Here is a 27,570-nt window from a genome sequence, read left to right as displayed (position 1 = left end):
ACAGTATACAATAGACGACAAAGTCAGAAAATGAGCTGAGATTGTACTTCACTAATCACACCCACTGCTGTCTTTTCTCATGACACCTATGATTTTGTGATCATACTGATCAAGTATGCTGCTCAGAAGCAGCTGTGCAGGGCAGCAACACAGCCCCAGAGCAAGTGGGGAATTTACAGTTTGAATTCATATGATTTATACTGTATATACATGAACACACACTGTATTTGCTGGTGGTCGTATTAATATTAACTATTATCACTCCCTGGAAATAGGTTGCAACATGATAATCACAATGAGAAGCACTGAAGCTCTACAAAGAAGTGGCAAAACTGTTGGGTTTTTACTTCATTGCTAATCAGTGCACTGCTGCTGTATCTTTGGCACTTGTATAATATTGGTATTTACAAAACCAGCAAATAAGAATGGTGACAAACAAGAAGAGGCCCATCTAGTTTAATGATCCTAGAGTCTTCTCAAATCTTAATCTTAAACCGAACTGTTATATCCGACTATTAGCACTTCCACTGACTCACTATCACTGTAAGAAACCCGGACACTGTGTTCTGTGTAACAGTTCTCAGCTGTCCAACAAAACATGTTTACATTTTTCTGCATTTCACAGAAGCGCAGAGCCTAATTCCCATGGACACGCTGCACAAGTACAGTACTGGCCTTGCCTGCAGGGCATGCCTTTTGTGCACCTGTCTCACGCTGAGCACCTGAGCTCAACGGAGTCGGCGTGTCACATTACAGCACGCTTGAACGAGCCCCTGCAAGCTAGAGATACTGATCTGTACCTTTCAGTGCGCTGATCTGCTCACTAGAGTCCTCTTTACTCAGGCCCTCCTCCTCCGTTATGTGAGACATCGGGACGTTCAGGCTCAGACTGTCCTCGTCTGATGGCTGAAACAAGACCAGGCTCCTTGTGTGAGTGGCTGGCCATGCCAGAGAGCGCGTTTTGCTTGACAAAATCCACATTCTAAACACATCCCAAGCAAAGAAGCACCCTAGTTCCATACAACACATATCCCCCCCACCTCTGACATTATAAGCCTGTAAACAGTGACACTAGCAGATTTGGACCTATCAGGCCATGACTGGAAGGCAGATGCTGTGCCAGATAGTTTGCAGGAATTCCAGAGGGGAAGAAAGTTACTGAAAGAGAGGAAGCCATCCTGCCCGCCCAGCAGGATGGACATGAGGCAATTCCATCCTTAACTGAAAACAAAAACCATAAAATCTGTCAAAACCATATCTCCAGTAACCACATTTCTGACAGATATTCGCTTCAGCTACTGAACAACGATCAAAGAAGTGTATGTGTGGTACTAAACTCAATCCAAGTTCTCTGCACTCTCTTATAGCTCAACAATAAACAGGACTTTCCCCTTCTGCTCCTCTCCTTGACAGAGGGCAATGAGAATAGCAAACTCTAAGCTCTGTCTGGAGCAGTCAAGCATACAGGACACGAGCCTTCTGTCAAAGATAATTTGATGATACCCAACATCCTGAATAAACCTCAAATGGTATGTTACGGAAAACAGATGAAATGATCGCCAGCAATGGATGAAAATCACTTACTGACAAAAACAGGGCCTCTATAAACTTGACAGGGGTTGGTTAATCGTAAGTGTAGGTGACACAAATTCATCATTTTGCCATGGAATTAACATGCACTTTCATCACTTATCAATTACTTACAGAGTTGCCTTACTACAAAAAGACTGAAGAGGGACGAAACCCAGCAGAGCTGCTTGGCTTTTACTTCAAAGCAAAGGTTTTTCATTTTACAGTCGAACAACCACGTTACGAATCGGTTAATTCCCTTATGCCTACTCAGTTATTTCAAAGTTGACCGGTTAAAACACTCAGCTGCAGCGAGCTTCATAAATCTGAAAGCCCACTGAGTCTGGAGATCTACCCTCTATCCTTTAGATCTGCAGAAATGATGAACAATAGTGTCTGGAGAAAGCACAAGGAAAGGTGGGATACACAGGTGCTTGCTCATATACTGTACTGTATACCCACAGATCTTCACCAAACAGAAGCTTAGGTGACCTCATTCTGTTTGTGAGCTGCAAAGTCATTAAACATACCAGAATAAAGAAAAGCTCACTTCCAGGCCATCCTATGTGAATAATATCCTACCCTTCCCATCTCTGATAAGAATGCCTGGTTTTGTTATTCTTTCAGACATTCGGTTAGTGTTTTACAGTTTAGTAGTCTATCACAAAGCAAGCAAAAGACACCCTTTTACTGATATGAAAGTTTAAGCACCTTAATGAAGCATGGAACTGATCCTGTGAGACTCTAGCTAGCACTAGAAGCCCCCAGAAAGGGATCAATCATCTCTCATTCCCTCCTGAATTGCTCCCTGTGTCCGCTCTGGGAAATCTGTACCCTGATGCTGCACCCGATAAACCAAAACAGAAGCTATTTTTTTCTGCTCTGAATATGCAGAACCAGCCACATTATAAAGACCACAGAAGAAAAAACAGTAAATATTAGCGTTGATAACCAGCTGTGTTTTGTTAGCTGAACATATGTAGTAACTGCACAATTTTAATCTGTGTAGTATGAAAAGCAGCTATGTCACCATTGTTATTTTTAGAGCTTAGAAACTTTAATTGCAAAATGTGGTGAAAACCAATGGGTTTCTATAAGTTAATTTCCTCACATAGCACAACATACCAGTAGTCATCAACTACATCCTAATATTTATTCTATTGTTCATTCAGAGTATACTAACTACAGCAATACACCACATATTTACATAAAAACTGTCATGGTTAATATGCAGAACACATACACTGACCCAGAAGACATTCTGAAAGGCCTACCTCTGTGGCGGACAGGCGCTTATCTCCATTATCACTTCCAACTCCGGAATCAGTGTCCTGTTTCTTATTCTGATCAATATCTTCAATGCTAGGGGGATGAGAAGTGAGAAGTGGAACATGTACACATCACGTCAGGCGGTGAACTACAGAAATCCAGCAAGGAGAGAGGCAAAGGCTGGGGAAGGAGCTGTTAATCGCAATGCCAGAGCAGAACTGAATATCGCTCCAATCACAAAATTAGAACCCTCATAATAGTCTTCTGCCTCGTGTGCTCACTTCAAAGAGTCTGGGTCTCCAGAGAGGTGAGCCGTAATACTCTCTGGCACGAAATTTGCTTTTTGAATTAAAATTTAGAAAAAAAATTAAAAGTGGATAAAATAATTGACAGAGAACTGTGCTGCAGAGGGATGGCTGCAGTGCAAAGCTGTTCCTTAAAGAGGGGTTCCAACAAAACCTTCCTTCAGACCTTACAACAATGTATGGAGGAAATGCCATGAGAAACGGTCTGTTCCTAAGCCAGGGTCAGATTGCATCAGGGGCTACTAGTCTATACAGCTGTGGGGCCCTACTACGGTCCTCAATGCCCACTGTCCAGAGGGTATTATAGGCCTCTTTAAACCTCTAGCTTCTTAAGAACAGGCTTCGGCTTGTCCAATTAAAAAGTAATGAGTTTAGTTAGGTAATGATGACTCAGGCGGGAAAAGAACTGGAAACAGTCAAGCCCTTCAGGGGCAGAGTTGTGCCCTCCTACTATACAGGGTGTCAGAATGTAGCTGTAATAATAATTGCTTACACTTCTACAGCGCTTTTCTGGACACTCCTCTCAAAGCGCTTTACAGGTCATGGGGATCCCCTCCACCCCCACCAGTGTGCAGCCCCACCTGGATGATGCTCCAGTCCGCTCCCCACACACCAGCTCTCAGTGAGGAGGAGAGCAGTGATGAAGCCAGTTCAGAGAGGGGGGATTGTAGCCCAGAGCAGGGCTTCCTCATCCTGTCACTGCTGAGGCCTCCAGACCTCATTTCAGCTGAGCTTAATTACGTAATTGAAGCCTTAATTGAACTGACAAGCTGTCTGACGGGAACATTAACAAGTTTTTCCATTTTCCATTCAGCCTTTTTCTAACCACTTCATCCACTTTAGGGTTTTACCAATTTTTGTTCCACTTAAAAGTTTAGAATATTATGTTATGCATGAAATGCGACAGTTAAAAGGTAGCATGTTTTTCCCCAGCATGTTATAGAGCTGAAAACACTCCTATTGTTGAGTAAATTAAGGGTCCATTGTGTGTGGTCCTCCAGCAACTGGGATCCCTGGCCCAGGTGACACCCTGATTCTGTCACAAGAAATAGGTCTCAAGTAAACCACTAAAGACAAATCATCCCAGTCAAAAAAGACTAGAGCAGCTGTACCAACTTAAAGTAAAGATTATGACCATTTGAGAGTGAGCCAATTTTAAGACCACAAAGACGGCTAATACGTTATCTCTCCTGCATAAAGTTGACAACACATCAGCTTCATTTAAATGAAATATTCAAAAATAACAACAGATACATATAAAGTAGCATGGGAAACTGTGGAAGAGCATCATTTAGGGGTTTAAAAATAGCTGTCTACTGACTGACTTTGCAGTCTAGTTAATAAAAAACATCAGACAAATAAAAATGCACTTCTACAGTTGGAAAAGAGTTTATTTTGGGACACTCCCATGATGTAGAGTTTAAATCCTCAAAGGAAAAAAGATAAACCTTTGAAATTTAGTGGCTTTCAGACCCATGCAGTAGGCATATGTAAGAAATACTAAAGCCAGGCTATGTTACTGCACTTCCTCACTGCAGCACCAGTTTTGTTGGTAATAAGAAAAAAAAACGAAAAGCAAGAGAAAGAAATCTTACATGCTTAGCAGGAGACATTCTAAACTATGCACGGTCTTATAATGGCAGTGTTCATCATGAAACTGCTCACAACCTTTTTTTTCCACAGCTACACAGTTCTCTACCTGTATGGCAGCTCACTGTGAGCTGAACTGAGCACACAGGACTGCCCAGAGTCAGGAAAAAGGCTGCAGTCTAGAAATTGACAGGTGCAATCCAAACACGGACACTTGGTGATGGTGTTCCGAAACTATATACAGTACAGTATATATACATTTCTTGCAAAATAATTTGGACTACCAGAATAAAACTCTCCTTCTCAGCAATCTATGCATCTCTCCTCCTAAAAATATTGGAGCTAAACTAGGATGTCAACAATTTAATAAAGAACATCAGCCTTTCTTCACCAGACATAGGGGTTACATTCCTATAACCCAAAGAAAAAGCACAAATATTCCAGCACAAATACTAGTGAATAGAGTAAAGGCAGCACTGAAATCACAAATGGACACTGAAAAACAGTCAGCTGCACGCCTAGCTGGATGGAGAAATGCATGGTGCACCAGGCAAGATGACAGCGCTGAGTCACGAGGAGGCATGCACTTTTTAAAAGCTTCAGAGGGCACAACTGTGCACAAAAAAGGGTTTCAGGCACCCAGTATGAGCAAGTTCTGAGGTTAGCAAACCTGCAGCTAGCAAAGAAAGGCTTATAGACCTTAGGTCTTCATCGTAAGAAACTGGTGAGTTATAACAGTTCTCAGGTTCTCCTCCATTTCTGGCTGTGTTGTGCACTTGACAAAATCCCCTGTCAGTAATGATTTGCAAAATGTAAATAGATGCCAGGTGCTGTTGTTGAGCAGGCTATGGGGAGTACAACAATTTGACTGCACACCGATGCAAAGGCAAGCCATTCCAGATTTCACCCAAATCAAACTAATAGTGTTGTTACCTACAATGGCTTTGTGTTGTGTGTTGTGTGTTTATTAATATGTGTTTTGTAGTTTGTCTGCCTTGTTCATGGCTCTGCCATCTCACTGTGTCTGGGAACACAGATATCTATGCTGCCACTTCCCAGTATTTTACTTGTAAACTCTGCTTGCAAGAACAAGCTGGTCTTAGGAGCTGATCTTCCATTTTTTCCACATTGTAATTTGTTGGCACCACCTAGCCTTTTATAATATGTAACAGTATTTTGTGTAGAGTGGCAGTCTCAGTACTCATTTTCCTTGGCTTCGCTCTGCCTAGCTGAAGACAAATAAAAACATCTTGGATTTAATTTAATGTAAAAGACAAAACATGTTTTCTTTGCTGAAAAAGTTGCAGGGAGAAATACTGCAAAAAATGAACTTTAAAGTATCGGGAGAGTCTGCAGTAACCGACCAGAGAGGTACAGTACATTCAGAGAGGGCCACGATTCCAGCACCAGCGCAGCAGAAGCTTGGCGGCTCGAAGTTTGAAATCTTCAGGGTATCCACTCACCTGCCAGCGGCCGGCTGAGACAGACTGAGCCTCTCCATCGCGGGCAGGTACAGCGAATCTGAGGTCTTCTCCATCCTGCAGGCCTGGATGGTCAGGTATTTGAATATATGCACCTTCCCTTTGATGCAGATCTACGAAACATCAGATACCGGATGTGTCCAACAGCTGAGCTCAGGCCCTTAAAAGAGGCCTACAGTTCTTTTCTCTGGGACGATGGGACTGTGTTAGAATTGCACATGTTCACTTATTTTGTCTGAAGCCTCCACACTGGTAGTGCTGGGCTCTGTATTCTACTGCTCTTTGAGTTTAAGAGCTGATGTGCTGTGGCCATAAAGTCTCTGTCTTATACAGTACAGTTTTCTAATGTGTTAGTTTGAAATACTCTGTTCCATAGATTTGAGCATATTGTATCCTTTATAAAACTGAATGTTGTACATTTGTACTGGTACTGAAGGTCGTGATCTTCGCAAGATTTACGCAATTGGTTTATCATGATTTACTATGATTTGCATCATATTTTCAACCTCTCTGTGATTTTACACTATACCACAGTAGATCCGTTCCATGGACTGCGGTACTATTCTACTTCAATTTAATGGCCAAAACGTTGTGTCTCTTTTCTGTTCCTTTCGGAAAGGAATAAACCTTTACCTGTTCCTGTGCGGCCTACACATACCGACCCAGCTCCCTACTTAAACTAATTCAATTTATGTCTATATCCCCAGCACGATACCACCAAAAAAATATAGAAAATAAAAATAGAAAATATTTTAGTTCATACACTATTCCCGGGTCTCCAGTTGGTTTCAATGTGCTGCCGCATGCTATCCCACAACACAGTGTTTCTCTTCCACCCCATGACACACCTCCGCCGCTGTCAGACTCTGCCCAGCAGCACGGTATTATTCATACTGCAGATAAAACTCATCCAAGAGTTTGCCTCAAAGTGCGCGGTTGCTTATTCCAGGCAGGATCCAGGGACAGTGGAACCGGGAACTCTTGCTCAGTCGCTCTCTCAGATCAGGCCTCCATTTTTATTTTTTGTGTCCATGAATCTTTGAAGACTTTACAGTAACTCGCACCACGCGTGACTCCCACACTCAATGTGCCGCACTATTCCACCGACCTGACGTACCGTCAGTATTGGTTTCCTGTTCTTAAACGTGACTTGGGCGCGCATCTCCAGCACACCTGGCACCTGTCTGAAGAGGCCCCTGTCTTACCTGGGCAGGTGGGTTCTGCAAGGGATTGTTCTCCAGCTGGAGAGACTGCAGCTGCACCATCTTCCTGTAGCAGATGGGGATCACGGACACTTTGTTGCAGGAGAAGTCAAACTTCACCAAGGGGAGCTCCACAAGATCTGAAACGAAAGGTGTCTGCTTGAAAATGTATTCTGGCCGTACACACGGATTTCTAAAGTGATCAAATATTTAACTAAGTTGGAAAGATGGTTATTTGCAAGACGATATTATTATGCTGATATCGTTTTCACAATTTACTGTATTGTTTGTTCCTCTTTTTGTTTTGGTACTGAATGATACTCACGCAGGAAAACGCATTTAACTTTTCTTCCACAAAACAACTCAAAACAGCCACCATTCTGTACGACTCCTTACTTAAGACACACCATGTACAGCAGGATTATTTTGCATATTGAGTCTCGAAAATGGCATACCTCGTCATCAGGATGTTAGATTATAAAGAACGTTTCAAAAGCTGTAGTGTGAAGATGGCATTTCTATTCGCAGGTCATAAATATGTAAAAGTATTCTAATTTAATAAATATCTTGTGACACCTGGACCTTCACCCTTACCAAACTGTAAAATGTCAATGAAGTTTTCACACACATTACACCTCATGACAAAAACAACACAAACACAAAACTGCAGAAGGACTTAAAAATACTCAGACAAAAAAGAGGCTGTCCCCATGATGGCCATTCTCATTTTGTATAAATCTCTCCATCTCTGCAGCACTGGGTACGTCTAGACTGTAGATAGAATCAAAAAGCTGACTTGAGTGAGAACCGGTCCGGTCAGGTTTATTAACCAAATTCTGACAATGACACCGCACAGCATGGTGTCTGTGTGGAGAACTGACTTTCCATTTCAAACACAGCGCCGGGCTGGACCTACAGGACAAGCCCAGCCACTCAGCGCCGTGTGTTACGGAAACTAAGCAGAGTGTTTCCTTTAAAACAGCCATTCCAGGCACCTCTCCGTCCAGACCTGCTTTCACAGTCTGATCAGGTAACCAAGGAGACAGAGCTGAAAAAGACCACGTACACTAGATTTGTCCATCTTAGGACCCCATACAAGCTAATCAAAAGGAGAGGGTAATGACTCATCTTACCTAACAGTGCCTACATGTGTCTTCTCCTAACACAAGGTTATTGGCAATAGTTTCAAAGTTGTATCTTTTCCAGTTTAGGGACACTACAACACAATTTTAGCTAAAAGTATTATTTAAAACAGCAGTTATGAATCCAGCAATATAGACATTTCTTTCACAAAGCTTTGGCCCATTTTGTAGTTTTACCATTTTTTATACTATGGTTACCGTACCCCCACCCCTTCTTAATGTTGACAACACTACTGATGACATGACTACATGTTTTTTATGATGCTATTAAAAGGCAGCTAATACTGTAGATACTTTTTAATAATCAGATATTTTTGTAATTGCACAAAAACATGAACCACAGCTTCATTATTCCTTATTGTGTAAGAGCCAAGACCATACAGCAGATGAATCTTGTCACTTTCTCTTTAGACAGAGCTCTGTGATGCAGAGCTGCCAAATTTCAGTGTGTTGGCTTCAAAGTTAAAAATAAACACATAAAAATTAAAAACGTTAACTTCACAGACTGCAACGGCAGCTCTGTGTGGGAGTTCAGGAGATGGAGGAAGATGAAAGTTGTTCCAAAAGTGAAACACTTCAGGAAACATTGAAATCAGGATTGTTTTAAAAACATGATTTCTTTAATCAACAGCATCCGCTCTTGGGATTCTGTCAAATACCCGTCATAAAAGGACAATTTTAATCAAATGATTTAGTGTATAAGCCATGATGAGGGAGTCTGTGCAGGCAGGTGATTGCAGCAGGATATCTAGGGAGAGGCTGATGAGTGTGACATGCTAGCAGGAGACTCACATCTTGAAGGGCATTAAAAAAACACTTAAGAGCATATTTGACAGATTTTTTTATCTAAATGAAATTTTAAATACCCAAGTGATATTAAGCTTAAAATATACAATTATCAGAAAGCAACAATTAAGATGCCCCCTTAGGGCCGTCTTCTTAATTTCATTTTTTAAAAGACTTCCCTTTGCAAACACACTTTCTGGGTCAGTTCTATGAATAACGTTTTCTAATTATATCGAATTAATTTCACCAGAGTGAAGCTATCCGAGACGAGGGACAGAAGAGCAGTGGCATGTTGGATCGGACTGGAGATACAGCATGTGTGGTCTGTGACCCAGAACAGGGCCAGACTCCTGTAACTCTCCAAAGCCACACAAGGAGAAATGCAGGCTGGTCCAGAAGTGTCTCAGGAGAGTGAGAGCTGTCCACTGCCCCGAAACCCTTGGCTAATAAAAACCCTATAAACTAACCCAGACCCTGCCACCTGACCAGAGGTACATTACAAACCCCAGGAGACTTGTGAGCCCCCGCCTAACTAAGCTTAGAGTTAAAGGCGAACTGCAAACGGGATTTTTGTATTTCAGGATTAGAAAGAAACAGTGTTGCTGAGTGCATCTGTAACCACAGTGGAAGTAAACTGTACACCATAACGTGTTAGACCTTCAACTGACATCACAAAACAGACAGAATGACCAGGCGTGTGCAGCACCATTTTCTTCGATTCAGAACGAGGCAGCAGAGCGTCTGGCGAGTGAAGCAGTCTTACATTACATTTAAACAAGCAGGCTTGTTAAGGCTTGTTATCTCTTTTAATCCAGTAGAAATATCGCCCTCGACTCCGAGACGGTTTTGCCAACAAATTCTACTTTCTTGTTAACTCTGCATGCAGATCACGTTGGAACATTTCCGCAGTGAAATCGCTGCTGCACAACCTGTACTTATTTGCTCGTACATCTTCTGACATCACTCATTGCAGTGACTAGCGAACAGGAAGGGCCGCGTCACGTCGTAACTCACGCAAACTCTCTCTCTCCTGCCTGTGGCAAGACGGGGGATTGTGACAACATGGTGACCATACAGTACTTTCACAAAGCTCAGGCTTGGGTGCTTAATTTCGGAATTTGTCAAATGTTGTGATACCATCGCAATGCATTTATTTTGTTACCGAGCTTTAATAACCAGTCTGAGAAACTGACACTGCAGTTCCCCTTAAAAATAGGATTCCCTGCTCATTTCTATCCTGGCATCCCAGAGGTGAAAGTCAACACATTCGCTGTCCCCATCGTACACACCAGCTGAACATCATCCAGCCTTCCCCAACCGCCAACACCAGCAAGCTGTGGAGTTTCCTCATGATCCCCCTGGTTGACTGTCAAATTTAAAACAAAATCAAAGGTAAGAGTATCCATTCTGGAAGTATTTAAGCCACATGAACACCACCAACAAGAAAATCACAGACCACACAACTCTGGACCTCTATCACAAAGCTCCACTCCTGTATTAAAACTTTCTGAACACTTCCTGATAACAAACCTTTTTAGATTACCACTACAGAAAATAATAACTGCAGTAGTAGTACAAACTGCTGCTTCTTGTAACCATATGGTTTTGACAAATGAAAGTCTATTAATCTCCTAAAGCTCTGGAATGCCAACAAAAAATACATAAATTCCCAGAGAGGATCAAGGAAAAAGTTGGAATGGAGGAAAAAAACACATCCATGACCAGAGGTGAGAGTGTCTGTTTTGGGGTCTTGCTAATATCACTACAGACCTCCACGGGCTCATCCTGTGTGTTCTACAGCAATTTGACATTTTAAAACACTGCCAAACACCGTAAAAGACATAGTGATGCACAAGCTTTATCAACCAGAGAGGTTAAAGGGAGGTGAAAACGAAGGAAAGAAATACTACATTTCTTTTAAAACTGCTAGGAAATCAAGTTCAGGTCTAAACCCTCTTCGTGCGGGCAAAGAGGAGATGGTGAAAACTACATTCGGCTTATGTGACCATATCAAAACAGACGAGTGCGTTTTCCTTCGCTCGGCACCTTCAGCCTAACCGCGCCTCGGCTAGAGCTCGGTTTGAGCTGGAGGGCCGCCGGTGCGAGCGAAGCGAGAGGGGGTCTCCTGCGCTGCGCTACAGTAGCGCTCTCGCACTGTTCAGACCTGCAAGGGAGCCGTTTTAAGGTCCCTGTCACGGATTTCTCGGGTTTCCTGTACAAATAATCAAGCACTTGGTGGGGTGATACATATTTGCGCTCGCAAACGTGTGCGTTCTTTGCGCTAGTAAATGCTGCGACGTTGCAGGGACGGGAGCAGAAAAATGAACGAGGGCAGTCGAAAGAGCTGAAATACCCCACTTTTCCAGGGCTTGACCATCCACTAGATGTATTGAGACGAAGGGGGAGCACGCAGGAGTGGGCAGAGGCCGGAAGGAGGCGGTAGAAGAGAAGGAGCAGGCGAAGCAGTCAGAGGACGAGCTTACCCTCCGGCAGCAGGCTGAGGTAGTTCCTCCTGACGTTGAGCTCTCGCAGGGATCTGAGTCTCCCGATCTGCCGCGGCAGGGATGTGATCTCGTTGCAGCTGACGTCCTGTCGTAACCACGGGAGAAAAGGTCAACAGGTTGCCCCCTGAATTCATACGATACGCGCTGCTACCCGGTCTGGGCTTTCTGTGGAGGAGCTCCAAAGTGGCAGAGGAGAGGCCGTGAAGCATCTCGGGGAAAGCGGACCCGTGGCAATCTAGTGTACGCTTACAGTACCCGGCGCCAGGAGGTGGGGAATGGCAAAGAATATTCCAATAATATGATGAAGGGCAAATTTATTTATTTCCAAAAGGGCCATTATGTGTTAAGACAACAAGCGGCTCTTCAGGCTGGGGTTCTGTTACTGTGACCTCCACATACACTGGGGAACCACGCCAGCCTATCACTGATCAATAGCATTCCACTGAAGCCATTGATAATGCCTTCCATTATACAGTACAAGGCAGTTACTATTTAAACTGATGTACTGTAGGTTGGACCTATTCCTATGTAAGTACTAATTATATACTGTAGGTTACAGTCATCATACTATATTATACTTATATATACTAATCATTACAATAAGTATACCTGGATATATTTATCATCACACCTCTGCAGAGCACTCACGCACACTGGGGACTCTCTATAAGAGATTATCTTTTGTTCAGGGCCTGCATGATTCAGTGCGATCTCTGTGATCCTATTTCTTTCTACATTTCTACCAAGGTAGACAGACCTCTGGAAGTCCCTCCATATAAAAAAAAGACAGAGCAGACTGAGATTTGTAACACATAAGCATAATTGTCTTGTTTTAAAAAAAACAGTCTTTTCAAATTGGACAGCAACCAAGGGTCGAGCGAAAATAAATACGTTTCCGTCTGCTGTATTTCCTCCACGCATGATTTGTTTTTCTCTAGGGTGAACAGAGAAAAGTTAATAGAGTCTGCAGTGGGATTTTTCTTGGAATAGCAAAGTTTTCATTAGTTCTGATATGTGCACTTAAGTCCATCATGGGAGATGTTTTGCACACGAGGTGAACGTTTTAAGGCTTCTCTGAAAAACAAAAGGACAGGACAAAAACGCAACGCGTTTCCCTGCTGTTTCCTCTCGGGCGGGCTGTGGTGTGGCCCTGTGAGGTAGACCTCTGGAGACCAAGTGCACTTAGGAAAACCTCCCTGCTGAAATCCAGCATAATCAGGCGGTTTTTCTTTGGCTAAACTGGGAAGAATGGTACTAAATATTAACAGCAAAAACACAGAATTGCTAAGAAATGCAGTGCCTGCAAAATTCAAATGTGGGTACAATCCTACCGTTACAAAAGAATACAATGCGCTAGCAAGAAAGTGCAACATTAGAAAAGGTCCTGTAATTTTAAATCAGAAAATGAAAATTTACATGCATCGCGGAATTAGATACTGAGGCAGAGAATTTCCTTATTTTACAAACTCTCACTAAGCGCAGAAAAGGAATTAGTCAAATAATTAAACAGCAGCACAAGATCCATATTTACACAGCTGCAAAGCGAGCTCAGTAGAAAGTGCACAGTAATGTATTTCCACTCTGTGCTGAATTAGGACCACACTTAATCTTTGTATGCATAATACTAGTAATGTTGTTTTCTTTCCAAAGAACATTAAAAATGGAGACACTCCCGCCCAATTAGCACCACATCCAACTATTCCTATTTCCTTTTTCTGAGGAAATTACTCAAGTATTGGTTACATTCACTCTGCCCTGTGGTGAAATCACACAGTTACCTAAGGGCTGCTGAAGCCCTTCATCCTGAAACCAAGGGCCGAATCTGAGTAAGCCCAAGTTAGCTGGAAATCAAGAAAAGCCCGACTGCAAGAAAACAAATACAAACCAGCTCCATTAAATTCTTGAGTTGGCCAATGTCCTCCGGCAGGGACCCCAGCTTATTGTTGCTTGCTATTAGAACGCGGAGAGGAAGACCGCACAGGCACACAGGCAGGGCAGAGAGCTGATTCCGACTGGGAGAAAACAGAGAGACACGATAAACATTTCGGAACCTTACAGTCACTCTGCTGGAGGGAAAGAAAGGGTGGAAATAATAATGCTGGAAGAGTAGCTATAAATTAAGAACGGGGATTATTTTTAACCAATGTGAGGGGATAGTCCATAATAGTTGCAAGTTAGTTAAGGAAGGAATTACAATTTAAAATTAAGGAGGAAAATTAAAGTAATTATAAAAAGTCACAGTGATACAGTACAGTATTTATCATGTATTTCAGTAATTTCCCCCAGCTTCATACTTCTAAGACTAATCCCTTATATAAATCACAACCGGTAACTTTACAAGAATACTTTTAAAAGTAACTTTCTGCTTTTTTATTTCTCATGCTGTTTTCCAAATCTGTGCCTCGTGTGCATAGAGGAAATACACACGTGGCACACAAACATCACAGTAAAAATATCTGACATCAGTTCATCCTCCCCTGTGCTGCAATTTAATTAATTGGAAAGGTAGATATTGAAAGCAAGCAGAGGACTATGGTGACACTTCAGGAGAGAATAACATGGAAACCACAAGATATGCAATACAAAATCCATCAGACATCAGGAGATACTGTTACGATCGCAACCCCTCCTCTTAAGGGCGCTCCAGCCCTTCCTTGTTAGTTTCATCTCCCGCACCTGTTCCTTGTTCGAGCCCCTTTTCTGTTCCCCCTTAAAAGCCAGACGCTGACGCTAATCCGGGCTCTGCATTGGTTCCCGCATCATGCGAGCCTGGGACCTGGATGTGCCTGGCTCCGTTATGGTTTTAGCTTCTGTTCTTGTTCTCGTGCCCCCTGCCGGTCCCGACCCGGTTCTGGATTTTAATCTTCTGTCTCGGATGGATCGCCTGGCCTTGGACTTATGCCCTGTTTTTGGATTTCTCTTTGGACTCGTCCCTGGATCGTTTGCCTAGGCCACACCTCCCCTGACCACCAGCACTCCATGGACACGCCCCCTGTTCTCTTCCCCGCTTCCTGCATGCCTTTTCCCCATGTTTTCTCACTCTACCTTGGATTGTGTCGTCTGCATAGGGTCCAGAAAGAACTCTCCCTGACAGATACATGACATTCAACTCCTTTAGACAGATATTTTTTAAACTTTTGCCAACACATCATCTTTTTCAAAGATAATAAGGGGGAAGAAAAAGAAGGAGGGGTTTAATTTTCCTTTGCAACATTATCTAAAAGACTCACAGACCAACTTTTTTGTTTTTGCCACTTTCGGTCATGACACAGCTAATGCTGTAGGACCGAAACACATACAAAAAGAAAAACCACAGCAGTCTACAGGATATAAATAGCTTTGACCTCATAAAAACAGGATTTCAAGAAGAACCAAGGCTGCTCGCAGCAGCTTAACTCAGGCTGAAAATGGGAAAAATTCATCCTCAAACATGATCCCGATGAGCCGGCATCTTACCACCCAAAAGCATGTGAGAGATAAGGTTAAAGTACAAACTCATAAAAAACCCGATGTGCATCTATCTCTTCTGAATGGGCATTCCGAGCTGTAGTATGTGGGCAGACATGGTCATATTTACAATAATTCGATTCTTATGTAATACAGCCAGTCTAAGAATAGAGACAACCTGGTGAAAAACTCTTTGACATCGGCTTTAAAACCCACTATTTAAAAATAGTGCAAATAAAAAAATGTTTTTGGCCAAGTAGGAGACGCAGCAGAAGTAGATGGAAAATTGTAACATTTTTAATTTGACAATAAATTGGACTGACCAGTATCGTGGAAAATAAAGGCTTTATTCACTTAGTTCTGAAATATGCCTAAGAAGGAGAGCCAGCAGCATAACAGTAAGTACATGCAGATATTTATTTTTAAGAAAGTAAGATGCCAGAACGTCTATATCTTGTATTAAGGCCATTACAAAAACATTTTAATGCATTTCAGGTGAATTGCATTATTAGTGCTTCTGACCTGAATAGATTCTTAATGAATGCTCCCAGAAAAGAGTGATAGTAATTTGTTTAAATGCTGGGAACAAAAAATGGTCAATGAGAGTTGTAAAGTTTTTTGTGTGTAATCAAAACTTGTCAAATTTGTCAAAAACCTCCAATCTGAAAGGAAATTATACTAATGCCAAAAGCTAAGCTTATGTCTACTACATATACATTATACTGTTAACTACAGAGGGGTCTTGTGTACAATGACACCTATCAAAGCAAAAGTTATAATGTAAATAGGATATTCCAGTTTACTGCAAATTCAGACTGAAACAAGACTTTTTTGAAAAATAAAATTGAGTCATTTTCTTCCTCATCAGGCTCAAAAATGTAAACACATGAACTGTTAGAAACAGATGAGAACAGCTGAAACTATTGCAACTTAAGATAAACAGCATATTCACCACCTTTTGCTTTTATTTAAATTCTCGTTTGAGTCCTCTATCAGTTGCTTTCTGTATTCTCTGGCGAATGTTTTGCATTACAAATGACTCTTTGCTTCGCCAGGTTGATGATGTTGTAATGCAAGGGCTACAAACATGTTTTGTTACTCCTTGTAAAAGGACGTTTCCACTATCCAGGAAAAGGAAATAAAAAAATACTAAAATAAAGTTCAAAGTTCACGTCTGTACTTGTGAACCAGTGCAGGAAAAGCCAAGCACATTCTCTCACTGCATGCAGCACAACAACATGTAACCAAGATAAAGCAGTTCTGTGTAAATACAGGTACACACCATGAACTAAATATCGCAGTTTTAGGAATATGCATTAGTGACCTTAATGTTTCGTGATCCAGGTTAATTTAGATATTTTTTAAGTGTTACCCAGAAAGTCTTCATTGAAACTTGAAAACGAATTGAAAACTTCCTTGACCAAGGACAGACCAAAGCCCAAGAAAGGAATGGTAGGAGTACCACAGCTGAGAACTACTGTGCTTAGCAGTTTACTTCCAACATTTTCAAAGACTTTAGCACCATAAAAGGGAACCAAGCCCTTCACTTTCAAATCCTACAAGCTCAGAGACATCTTCTTCTGAGTACTGCTGCACAAAATGGCACAGGGCTGTTTCTGTCCCAATGTTGTCGGGGTCAATCTGCCCATAAAATGTCATTTGCTTAGTGATGGATCCTGCTGACAGACTATTCTGTATTTCAACTTGGAACAAAATGCTAAAATCTTTGGAATCTGGCCTTTTCACAATCTACTGCCAGAAAGATAACAAGGCCGTCTCACATTTCTTTACCAAAGAAGCTATGATTTCTACTGGCCACTTGAGCAATAATATCCCCCTTATTTCTCAGATAACTATGAAGAAGGAAGCTTTAACAGGTGTAGGAATTACAGGTAACAATGGAGGTAAAAGAAAGAGTGAAGTACACATCAGCTACAGACAGAGATGTCCTTATACTCCAGACACCTCACAAACAACGCCCATAAGACATTCTCTGTTCAACAGAACTATGGAACCAGAATTTTATCCATCCATCCATTTTCTAACTGCCTTTTCCAGCTAGGGTCGTGGAGGAGCTGTGGCTTATCCAAGCAAGCAATGGGCACAAGGCAGGCTACACCCTGGAGGGAGTCATAAATAGCTTTTCTTCACAACTTTTTTAACCTCAAATTGTGTTAATCAAGACAGACATTATTTTTTTTCCCTCCTGGAAAAAAAAAAACATTTTCTATTAAAACAAAGGTAATCATTATTCATCTCTGTCATAAATGACATCTTACATTGTGTCTTATGTCTTATATTGTGTGGTAATTTTATAATGGAAGTACCCTATATTAAGACACAGCTGCCGCAGTTAAACGTCCCACAAGAGATCACACAGCTCACTGTACTTTCCGAGATTAGTTGTGATTTTTTCACTTTCCTTGGGCAGGCTGAAAGACAAGAGAGCCCGACTGTACAGTAGACTGGTGCTAGGAACTTCCCTGGCAGGCTGAGCAGAACCAGTAAAGTGGTCCAAGATTAAATGGACCTTTCATTACTCTACTGGAAGCTCCTCAGAGTTCCTGTAATGATGTCATAGGGTCTCCCAGCTCACAGATCCATCCCAGAGTTCTGTGCTCAGTAAACAGCAGACTGACGGAGTGTGTGCTGTCCAAATAAGATCGGTGCTTGTTTTTTTTTATGAAGAACGGAACTGTCAACAGAATAACTGGTAACCAGACATAAGTCCATTTAAATTCAAAATCAAACACAATGATAAAGAAAAAAAACTGTAATCCAGCGAAGACATACTGGGGCATATCCTTGAGCCAAAACCAATTCTTGCGTCTTCTGGCAAAATTGCTGCATTTGTGAAAGGCACTTTCATGGTCTGGACCAGAACGCTTTTCCCCAGGCATAAACTTCAGGATCCTAGGTGTTGGCCTGCTGGTGAAGGTGTCAGGAGATCCTTTCATTTGGACAAAACCCACAATGTGAAATCATCAGGAGGGACTGGGAAGCTTGTCAAGACTGATCCACTGTACGAGGCCAAAGTTCAGATCGAGAAAGCGAATGTCTTAGAGTGGCCCAGTCAAAGTCCTGACTTGACTCTTAACGAGAATCTGTCGAAAGACTTGAAAATCCTTAAATGACCCCCAGGCCATTGAAGCGAGCCTGAGCCTGAGAATCTACTCAAAAGAGAGAATGGGCTGGAGAAATAGCTACCAAGCTAGTGTGAAACGTTCACACCGACCAACTGAAAAAGACTTGCAGCTGCAAGTGCCACAAATCTTCTTCCACCACAAATCAAGTCCATGGGTCTGAATACGTATGCAACCAGCACATTCCAGTTTTTTCTATTTAGCTTTTGCTTATATCTACTGTAACATGGCTTAGGTTTGAGAATTCAGATTCTGAGTAACATATTAAGTTACAAAAGCTACAATGCATCATCTTATAATGTCACCAAAGCATATACTATACAAGGGGGCTGAATACCTTTTGCAAGGCGGTGACTAAACAGCCAAGGTAGGCTTGTATCAGTCAAGTATTTCTTCTTGTAGTGTCGTCAAACTTAATACTGTTAACACCAGTGAGTGGGTAGGGTAGAGAAAATAAACACTTTAAATCATCTGTGACTACACAGTATTCAACGTCACCTGTCAGGCATGAAGATTTAATTGCACATCAGCCAGAATTCCCGTTTAGAAACCTGCTGCAACCTAGACCTTCAGCCAATACTGGTTTTCCCTTTCTGGAAACTACTAAAGAAATCCCCCTACTGGAGCTCAGGGATACTGATTTTCTTAGAATAATATTTATCTTTACAAAAGTACTTAACCCTTAGAAGGGTTGCCTTTAAATTTGCTAGGAAGGACATTTAATAAGTACTTATTTATAAGTAAAACCCTGTGCAATATTTCACTGCTATGCAACTAAATCATATCCACATACTGTCGAGGCTGCGCCCTTGTCCTTCAAGCAGATTAGCACGTCTGGACTGGAAACAAAGCTGTGATGCTAGAAGACATACAGGCCGCAAAGACCACAAGTAGGCTGTACTGTAGGTCACTGCAGGAGTCAAAAATCACAGTAAGACCCTTAAACACAACTATTCACGTTCCACAGAAATGTCCCTGCATCAGAGAGATTCAAGAAATTAGGCTCGTTATGTACCAAGACGGGACAGAACAGGAAATTGTCATAAACGAGCACCAATCTAACAGTTAATTCTTCTTACCTCAAGTTTAAATAGGTCAGCATCTGCAAACTGATGACAGTCTCTGGAATGACTTTAATACAGTTTTGATAGAGGTTCAAAGTCTCCAAAGAGACAAACTGGCACACCTCCGAGGGGATTTCAGTCAGACGGTTCCTGGACAGGTCTGGAAGAAAAAAGCAAAAGAGATGAGAAAGTTAGTTACTAGAATTTATCATTCCTGGCAATTTTTCCACGAAGGAGAAGCAGCCAGAGGTTCTGGAGATATAAGCACTCCAGCCATCACAAAATCTGGAAAGGCAACCTGCTGAGGAGCAATGGAAGATTCAGGCCTCACTCGCCCCCACGAAGACAGGATGAAGGTGGACTTCATGGTAGACAGTGAAATTGAAATCATTGCAATTAATAAATTAGTGAAAAAGTGTTTTCATACCCAGTGGATCAATATTTATGCAACTTCAGACTCAGTAAATTGAAGTAATCGGGCTCTTATAATGCTTGGGATACCTGGGAACTCCACTCAGACCCATTTGGAGAGTCACATACAGTATATAGCATTTGGACATCGATCATCACATTCACAATTCCTTCAGGTTCACGAGTCACTATACCTGCAGTGTCACACGTGCACCACTAGATGCCACTCTAATGACCACAAAGAAGTGATTCGGTATAACAAACCATTGATCCCCGTTCCCCTGACTTTCAATAGTGATGCAACCTTTGAGAAGGTCTTCCCAGAATATCCACACACAATGGCACTCACTTCCAACACATTCAGTCAAGTATCTGAAAACTCTGGCAAACGCCAGTTTTCCGTTTTGGAGATGTATATTGAATTAATTACATGTAGGAAGTAAGAGGTGCTCTATGACTGTTTGTCACTCCATAATACTAAAGGCAACAATTTAACAACCCCAGGGGTTCAGTGCTTATTTTACAGTATATCACTGAACACGCTACTGAAACCAAGCATGTTGAGCAGAGCAGCCCTAATGGGATCCAGCTCAGAAGATGACAGACTCAGCAGGGTGCAAGCCCATGAAAGAGGGACTCTCACTCGCACGCGTGGTGGGGATGTTCACGGCAGCGTCAGTCCCCCCCGCAGCTCGTCTGACCGCTGCTGTCCGGTGTGGTCACTTGGACAGCACCGCTGGGGCGCCCTGCAGCGCGGGATCCAACTGGAGAGTGTCATGATTATAGTCCCCCGCCTCCTTAAGGGTGCTCCAGCCCTTTCACTTAAGACTTTATTCTGCGCACCTGCTCCCCATTCCCAGCCCACCTTAAAAGCCAGGCGCTGACGCTCATCCGGGCTCTGCATCTGGTTTCCGTATCGTGCGAGTCCGGGACCTGGAAGCGCCTGGTCCCGTTAAGGTTTTAATCTCCGTTCCCGTTCCCTGTCCGCCGGTTCCGACCCGGTTTCTGGTTTTAATTCTGTGTTTTGATGGATCTCCTGGTTTTGGACTTACCCATTTGTTTGGATACCCTCTAAGGATTATTCTTTTGGATTGTTCGCCTCGGCCACACCTCCCCCGTGCACCAGCGCACCTTGGACACGCCCCCCTGTCTTCAGCCCCGTATTCCTGCATGACGTTTCCCCACTTCTTCGGATTGTGTCGTCCGCATAGGGTCCGGAAAGAACTGTTCGTTACAGAGAGCGGAAACTGCAAGGGAGGCGCAGGTGTGGATAGTGTACTCTGTCAGGAGAAGCTCAAAACAGGCCCGCTCAGTAACTGCTCAGACTGTCCACAGACATGCTCTTAGTCACTGCTGGTGCGCTCATGCTACTCATGTATGGACATTGCTGTGGAATCCTTTGTGATGGACTCTGTTCTAAAGCCCGTTCAAGCAGATGCATACATACACTGCTCCAAAATGCCATTGTCCCCTCTCCTCACTGCAGATATCAACTGGATATCACCAAGCCCAGCTCACAGTTGTACCCGGGCTCCAGTGTAAGTGCCAAAATGTCACGGCTTCACTGACTTCCAACACTGAGGCTGTACGCACAGAAGCACAGTCACAGAATGGAGATAGTGCCCTCACAACATCCTCCCCTTGTCAAAACCATGCCATGTGTGCATGAATCTCAATCACGGAAACATTCTATGTAAGTATTTTGAAGGTGCAATTAATAACATGACAGCCAGTAATAACAAACACTTGATCGTGCTTGGACATCTACCCAATGGGGCAAAGAAGACAGGGCAGGACAGAGCTCCAGTCTTGAGTTTTATATACAGATGTGTTGCCACTTCACTGTCCACACGATGCACTGCCTCTCTGCTGGGGGCCACCACCAGCATCAGCAGTGCTGAAACGCAAGGAGACCAATAACTGTCTGACAAGAGACAGGCTGGATAAACCAAAGCCGTTTTCCCAGGTTGTTTTTAATTTCTCCGGTTCCCCGATGACATCCCCAGAGTCGTTTACCAAGAGATACAATCGGATATTTCTCTGATGCTGTGACCGCAAATGGTCCTTAGACAGGCACCTGGAAATATCCCCATGAACAGGCAATAGCTTTAATTCTTCCACTACTCTGCATTTCCATATTAAGGCAAGTGGGCCTGGTTGCTTTAACAGAACGACCTTCACAGCTCAGAGTTGTCAGTTCTCTCTTCTGCTGGGACTGAATTCAGCTGCCGAAGCAACAACAACCAGCATTGCATACCGTCTGTCCATTACCTCTCATTCAAACCACAGCTTCAGTCTTTCACCAATTCAGTTATGCTTAATGACAATAAAAGTCAAGCTTCAACTATTAGTCATCTGCCACGTCAGATCAGAATACTTCAGGCCAACAGTGCTCTAACAAAGCACAAATGTTTTTGTACAGTAAGGATTTCCTTTATGAAAAATAGTTAAAATATTCCATATTAAGGACTCTCCACAACACTGTCTGCGATGAAAGTGAATTTTTATCCAAAGCATGAGGAAAAGAGAGACAGTTTGTTCTAATTTCATTTCCCATGAGCACTCACGGGCTGCAGTACACAAATGCTCTCAATTCTGCTTTCAGTGACAACATACACTTTTCAATGTCCCTGTTTCCACAATCCACCTCTACCACCCCGTGCAGCAGGGCTGATTCCTTTATTCTTTAAGCCACAGAGAGGGACCAATCTTGCATATTCAGCTATGCGAGTAGCATGATCCTACACAAAGCCTTACAAAGTTCATAGGACATGAAATTTAGGAACATGTCAGGACTTCATTTGAAATGGATTTGCTACAATTGGGAACAAAATACAAAGGTCTTCCTTTGCAATAAAGACAAACCACTTTGACTGAACGATTGTGCTGTTACCTGTTTTATTATAATTATACACTCCACAGGCAGTAAAGAGCTATATTATTACTAAACAGAGGTCCAGCAGCATTTTAATAATAAAATATTCCTCGTCAGCAGTAGGCAACTAGCCTAAATATCATGTCCTATATGCAAATATTGCCTGCAAGCAACAAAAACTGATTTACTGTGACATAAAGTCCAAACTGGTAACCATGGAGACTAAAACAGTTCCTTATTTGAGCCCTACTGCAAGCTTTTTTAAATAAGCAACTTATTTTTGAAAAACATCAGTCATAATAGTCATATTTTAAATACTTAAGTGTTTTCAGATTCTGTAGGGAATGGCCGCCACCGACAGGATCCCAAAAATATTAAGAGCATCAAGAATCCGATCCTATATGATCGCAGGATCACGTGTAAGATATTGGCAATCTTACAATCCCGCAAGATCTGGAGATTCACCAGCAGGGTTTCATAAAGCACTATATGGAGGTTTATTTGAGTTATATTCAATCCTAAACAAAATCTAGTCAAAGGCATCCTATAAAATACAGAGAACCCGACAGGATATTTTATAACATCATTAATAATACACTATTTTTATTTAACAAGATTTAGAAATCATGTACAACATTCCATAGGATCCTTGTATGACACAGTGGGATCCAGTCATAGGATCTAAGCGGATCCTTTTAATAAATTCCCACCAGGAATGCTGAAATCTTCCGGCAGCAGTGAGGAACTGTGGTTTACAGGCTCTGGGCGTAAGGGATGGGATCATGTCACAGGTGAACTTTTCCTGGATTGCTCCGGCAAATCTCGCTCCATAAATCCGCATTCCTTTAGGATCTCGAAAAGGATGTAGCCCATTGGAGAATCGTGTGACAGGTCCCCCTAGAGGAGCTTTCAGGATTCTATGAAGGATCTTGTTCAAGAGCTTTTGTTCTTCCTCTGAAGCACTGCCGTCAGCCTGGACCACTTTAACTTTTTTTCCAAACGCTCCACAACTTTAAAGAAGTAAAAAATAAAACAAAATAAAGGTTGAAAAAGTGTAACTGTACCAGAAAGCTTTAAATGAAGTCATTACTTTCTCCTTCAAATGTGCGAAACCCTGGTATATAATGCCATATAATCAAATACTGAAGCTGAATCGCTTTTGATCACCACAGCAATACACAATGGCCGAACAGAGAGAAGGCCTGATGCACACAACAAGCACCAAGGCAGACACGGTAGTAGCCTGTTATCATGCTGACAAATCAAACTCCACTTTGTTTTAAGTCTCAGCCCCTAACTCTTACGACAATGGCCAGTCAGGACAACTTCTGAGGCATGGGCTCTGGGAAATTCCCTGGGAAATCATTCCGACGATGACAATGGAGCTGAGCACGATCCCCGGTGAAACAATTCTGCATCGAAATGCTCACAATCAAGCATGTTCGCTTTGAATATACTGTATAGCCGAAAAAAATTTAAACAAAACTTTTGCTGCAGCTTTAGTGAATTGTATGTGCATTGATATATAGGTATATACCTACAGTCTGTGTTACTTAATATAACACTAACCTCACTACAGAAATATGTACACAAAAATCTTGATTTGTGACACCCGGGAAATACCAATGGCTGAAGGACACAGACGGGACCGTCCCGCCCGCCTCAGCATCGTTAACACGCGTGTGGAAGCGTGTGCGCGGCCCTGTCCCCCGGAGCTGCTGACCCCCGCGAGCATGAGGGACGCCCCACCTCCACCGCAGGTGCTTCCTGGCTGATGCCAGCCGGCTCGAGGTGGAGCCTGGAGCGCCGAACAAAAAATCCCCCCGGTCGCACTCTCCTGAACGCGTGCAAAACCGTCTGCTCGTCTCCAAAGAAACAGGCACGGATCGACTGAGGAGAGGGACGACTTAGAGCAGAAGAGTCTTTGAAAGAAAGGCTGACAAGACAAGGGCATTTGACCCATTCAACTAGTGTGGTGTATAAGCATCAGTTTCTTGATAATGACAGGGCAGATTTAAATTCCTTGTCATGTCACATCTAACAAAGGCAAACAGGTATTCGCTGACCTATTGGAAGAGAGGCTGGGAAGTTTCCACACACACATAATGAACAAGAAGACAGAATGGCATAGCAGCCTACAGTAGTCTTCACAGGATGGGCTTTGACCGGCATTAACGCACGCAGTCTGGTTACTGGAGCAGCAGTGAACCATTCAGGAGGAATTCATGCACAAGACCACTATCAGGAATCAGGAGGTCTCTCCAGGAGGACAGCTAGTGACCTATCTGTCACTGATTACAGATTTGCAGATACTAACACTCATTCAAATTAGATGTCCTTATATTATTTGTAAATGCAAGGTCAATGTGTAAGAGATGATCATAATGAACTATCTGGTGCTTATATACTGCACAGTACTTAAAAACAATCATGGAATTCGATTATATACACTATGACTCTATGATATGACTTAATGATATTGCAAAGATGTCTGAGTAATTATGCAATGAGCTGTTACATAGGAACTGCTAATAGTGAGGACAAGCAAAGTGCATTTCACACTACTGTACATGTTCAAGGTAAAGCAAAACTTGTGTGTTGGTCTCATTACACACAATTATTATTCCATACAAAAGTATAGTGCGCACTAAATATGAAAAAAGAACAGAAAGAAACGCCACCCATTTACAACTCCTCAATGAGATAGTTATACGTATTGGTTGTCTACAAGAATTATGACAAAAATCCAGACGGCATTGAAAATAAAAAAAAACACAACTAAGATGCAGCTCTGCCTGAACTTCTTCTATCTCTCCTCTCTTCAGAATTGCTGCAGCACTGTCAACGACCTCGTCTAGGCTGGCTTAGCAGCTCACCGCTGGCCAGCGAATCTCACCATCCTGCTGCGGTTAGCGTTTCGCGTGCTCTGCCTTTGTACAAAACCCGTTTAGGGAGACCACTGCTTGCTGCTCCTGCCCTTCCATTCAAGATATTCAAAGTGAAACTGAAAATTAAATAATTTAGATTAAAAATACAAAGTCCCACAAGGTACTCCCTTGTACAGTATAAGGACTCAACATTAGGCAAGTACAGCACAACCGCTGTGTTCCCACACAGTTCCGCAGAGTCTCCACGCTGTGTGTATTCCTCAGTGGTTCCTGCATTACTCTGAATAAGGTCACAGTGGCGCCCTGGGTCAGAAGATTATTAAAGGAATTTGTCAGAGTTTTCATACAGCAATAACCAGCATGATTCCTTAATGCAACATAACATTAAGAAGCCCAGGTGCAGTCCCAGCTTTTAAAATTGCAAACAATTTTTAAAGAAAGACTGACCAGGGCCTTAAAGAAGAACGCAGTCAACAAGGCAGACACCGAGGTACCCAGCCAGGGTGTAAACTGAACATGCAACATAGAAAAAATGCCATTTCTCACTGCTGGTGCTAGTCAGCTACGCGTTACAAGGCCCCCGAGCCCCTACAGAGCAATTGTTGTTGGCAGCAGGGTAGGAAGTGAACTTGTCTGTACTGCAATCAGTTCCCATTCTTTCGCTGACAATGCTTCTCTGAAAAACAAAGCAAACCCATGAGCTAATAGTGTTAACTATTTATGGCCTTGGCTCGCTCCCTGCAGGTTCATTTATCTCCTGGAAGTCCTGTGTGCTACGGATATCCAAACAGTGGTAAAGCACTGACAAAGCTGGAGGTGGGCGCCAGCTCCATCGGTGCCGTGTGCGCTCACGAGCAGCCAGGACTTCTGGTCATATACTACATATCAGAGGGGCTGACTTAGCGATGTACTGTGTGTGTGTCTGGGGACGCCACTGCGGCGCAGCGGTCAGCATGGCTGCCCTGCAGCGCGGTGGCCCTGGGCTCAGTCCTGGATCCTGGAGAGGACTTGCTTTCCCCATGTTCGCTCGGGTTTCCTCCAGGTGCTCCAGTTTCCTCCCTCAGTCCATAGACAAGGCGGCCGGTTAATTGGCTGCTGGGGAAATCGGCCCAGGTGTGAGCGTGTGTGAGACTGGGGTCCCATCCAGGGTGTATCCTGCCTTGCTCCCATTGCTTGCTGGGACAGCCCTCCCCATGACCCTGAAACTGGATAAAGCAGTTGGAGAACGGATGGATGGTTCGGGGGATTACCTTACAACTGTGCAATCACAAAGATTAATAATTTGGTCTTGTACTGGACTCCGTCTAGTCAACGTGTCTGGCTCTTAGTTAATTATGACTTAGTAAATTTGCCGTCTAGTGGCTTATCAGTGGATCGTAAACAATTACAAGGATTTATTTCAGCACCAACAGTGTTTCAGGCAGTTTGCACTGTAAAATAAAACAAAACGTGAAAAAGAAGTCAGGATAGCACTGAACAGAAAGAAATAAAGACAGATATAAAGAGTTGTGGAAAGGAGAAATGGCCAACGCTAATTAAAAGCTTGACTAAACACACAAGTCTTTAGTCTAGATTTAAACACTGCAAGAGTTCACATTTCCCAGATGGACAAGGCGGCTGAAGCCACGCGCCCTGAGACTCTTACACCCACAGTATAAGAAAGCACTAAAAGCTGTGCCTCAGCAGAGTGTGAACCGCTGCTCGTTATACAGAGAGTAATGAGAGATGGAGGGATGTGGTGTGTTGGGCTGGAAAACAGAAGTCAAACTTTGAAGTGAATGCGCTGAGTGATGGGGGACAGGCGATGAGGTGTCAGATACTGGGGTGATGTGGTCACTGAGTTTTAGACCGTTTGAAGACTGTTTAGGGAGTAGGTAGGTAGCCTCTGTAAAGG

At 42.9% G+C, this 27,570-nt stretch overlaps 1 protein-coding gene across 6 annotated transcripts in view; it reads right to left on the bottom strand.

Moving 5' to 3' along the window:
* The window catches only part of lrch1 (leucine-rich repeats and calponin homology (CH) domain containing 1), an 81,587-nt gene that overhangs the window by 27,500 nt on the left and 26,517 nt on the right, over positions 1-27,570 (bottom strand). For all 6 annotated transcript variants that reach the window (XM_088646366.1, XM_088646377.1, XM_088646386.1 and 3 more), the window contains exons 2-8: positions 19,518-19,662; positions 13,734-13,860; positions 11,828-11,933; positions 7,420-7,556; positions 6,197-6,327; positions 2,844-2,931; positions 801-906 (exon numbers count right to left, since the gene is read on the bottom strand). In XM_088646366.1, coding sequence (XP_088502492.1) covers positions 801-906; positions 2,844-2,931; positions 6,197-6,327; positions 7,420-7,556; positions 11,828-11,933; positions 13,734-13,860; positions 19,518-19,662 — 840 coding nt within the window. The remainder of the gene's footprint in view (positions 1-800; positions 907-2,843; positions 2,932-6,196; positions 6,328-7,419; positions 7,557-11,827; positions 11,934-13,733; positions 13,861-19,517; positions 19,663-27,570) is intronic.

This window comes from Lepisosteus platostomus, chromosome 2 (genome assembly GCF_059453375.1).
Source record: "Lepisosteus platostomus isolate fLepPlt1 chromosome 2, fLepPlt1.hap1, whole genome shotgun sequence".
NCBI lineage: Eukaryota > Metazoa > Chordata > Actinopteri > Semionotiformes > Lepisosteidae > Lepisosteus > Lepisosteus platostomus.
This window is presented reverse-complemented; position numbering and strand designations above follow the sequence as displayed.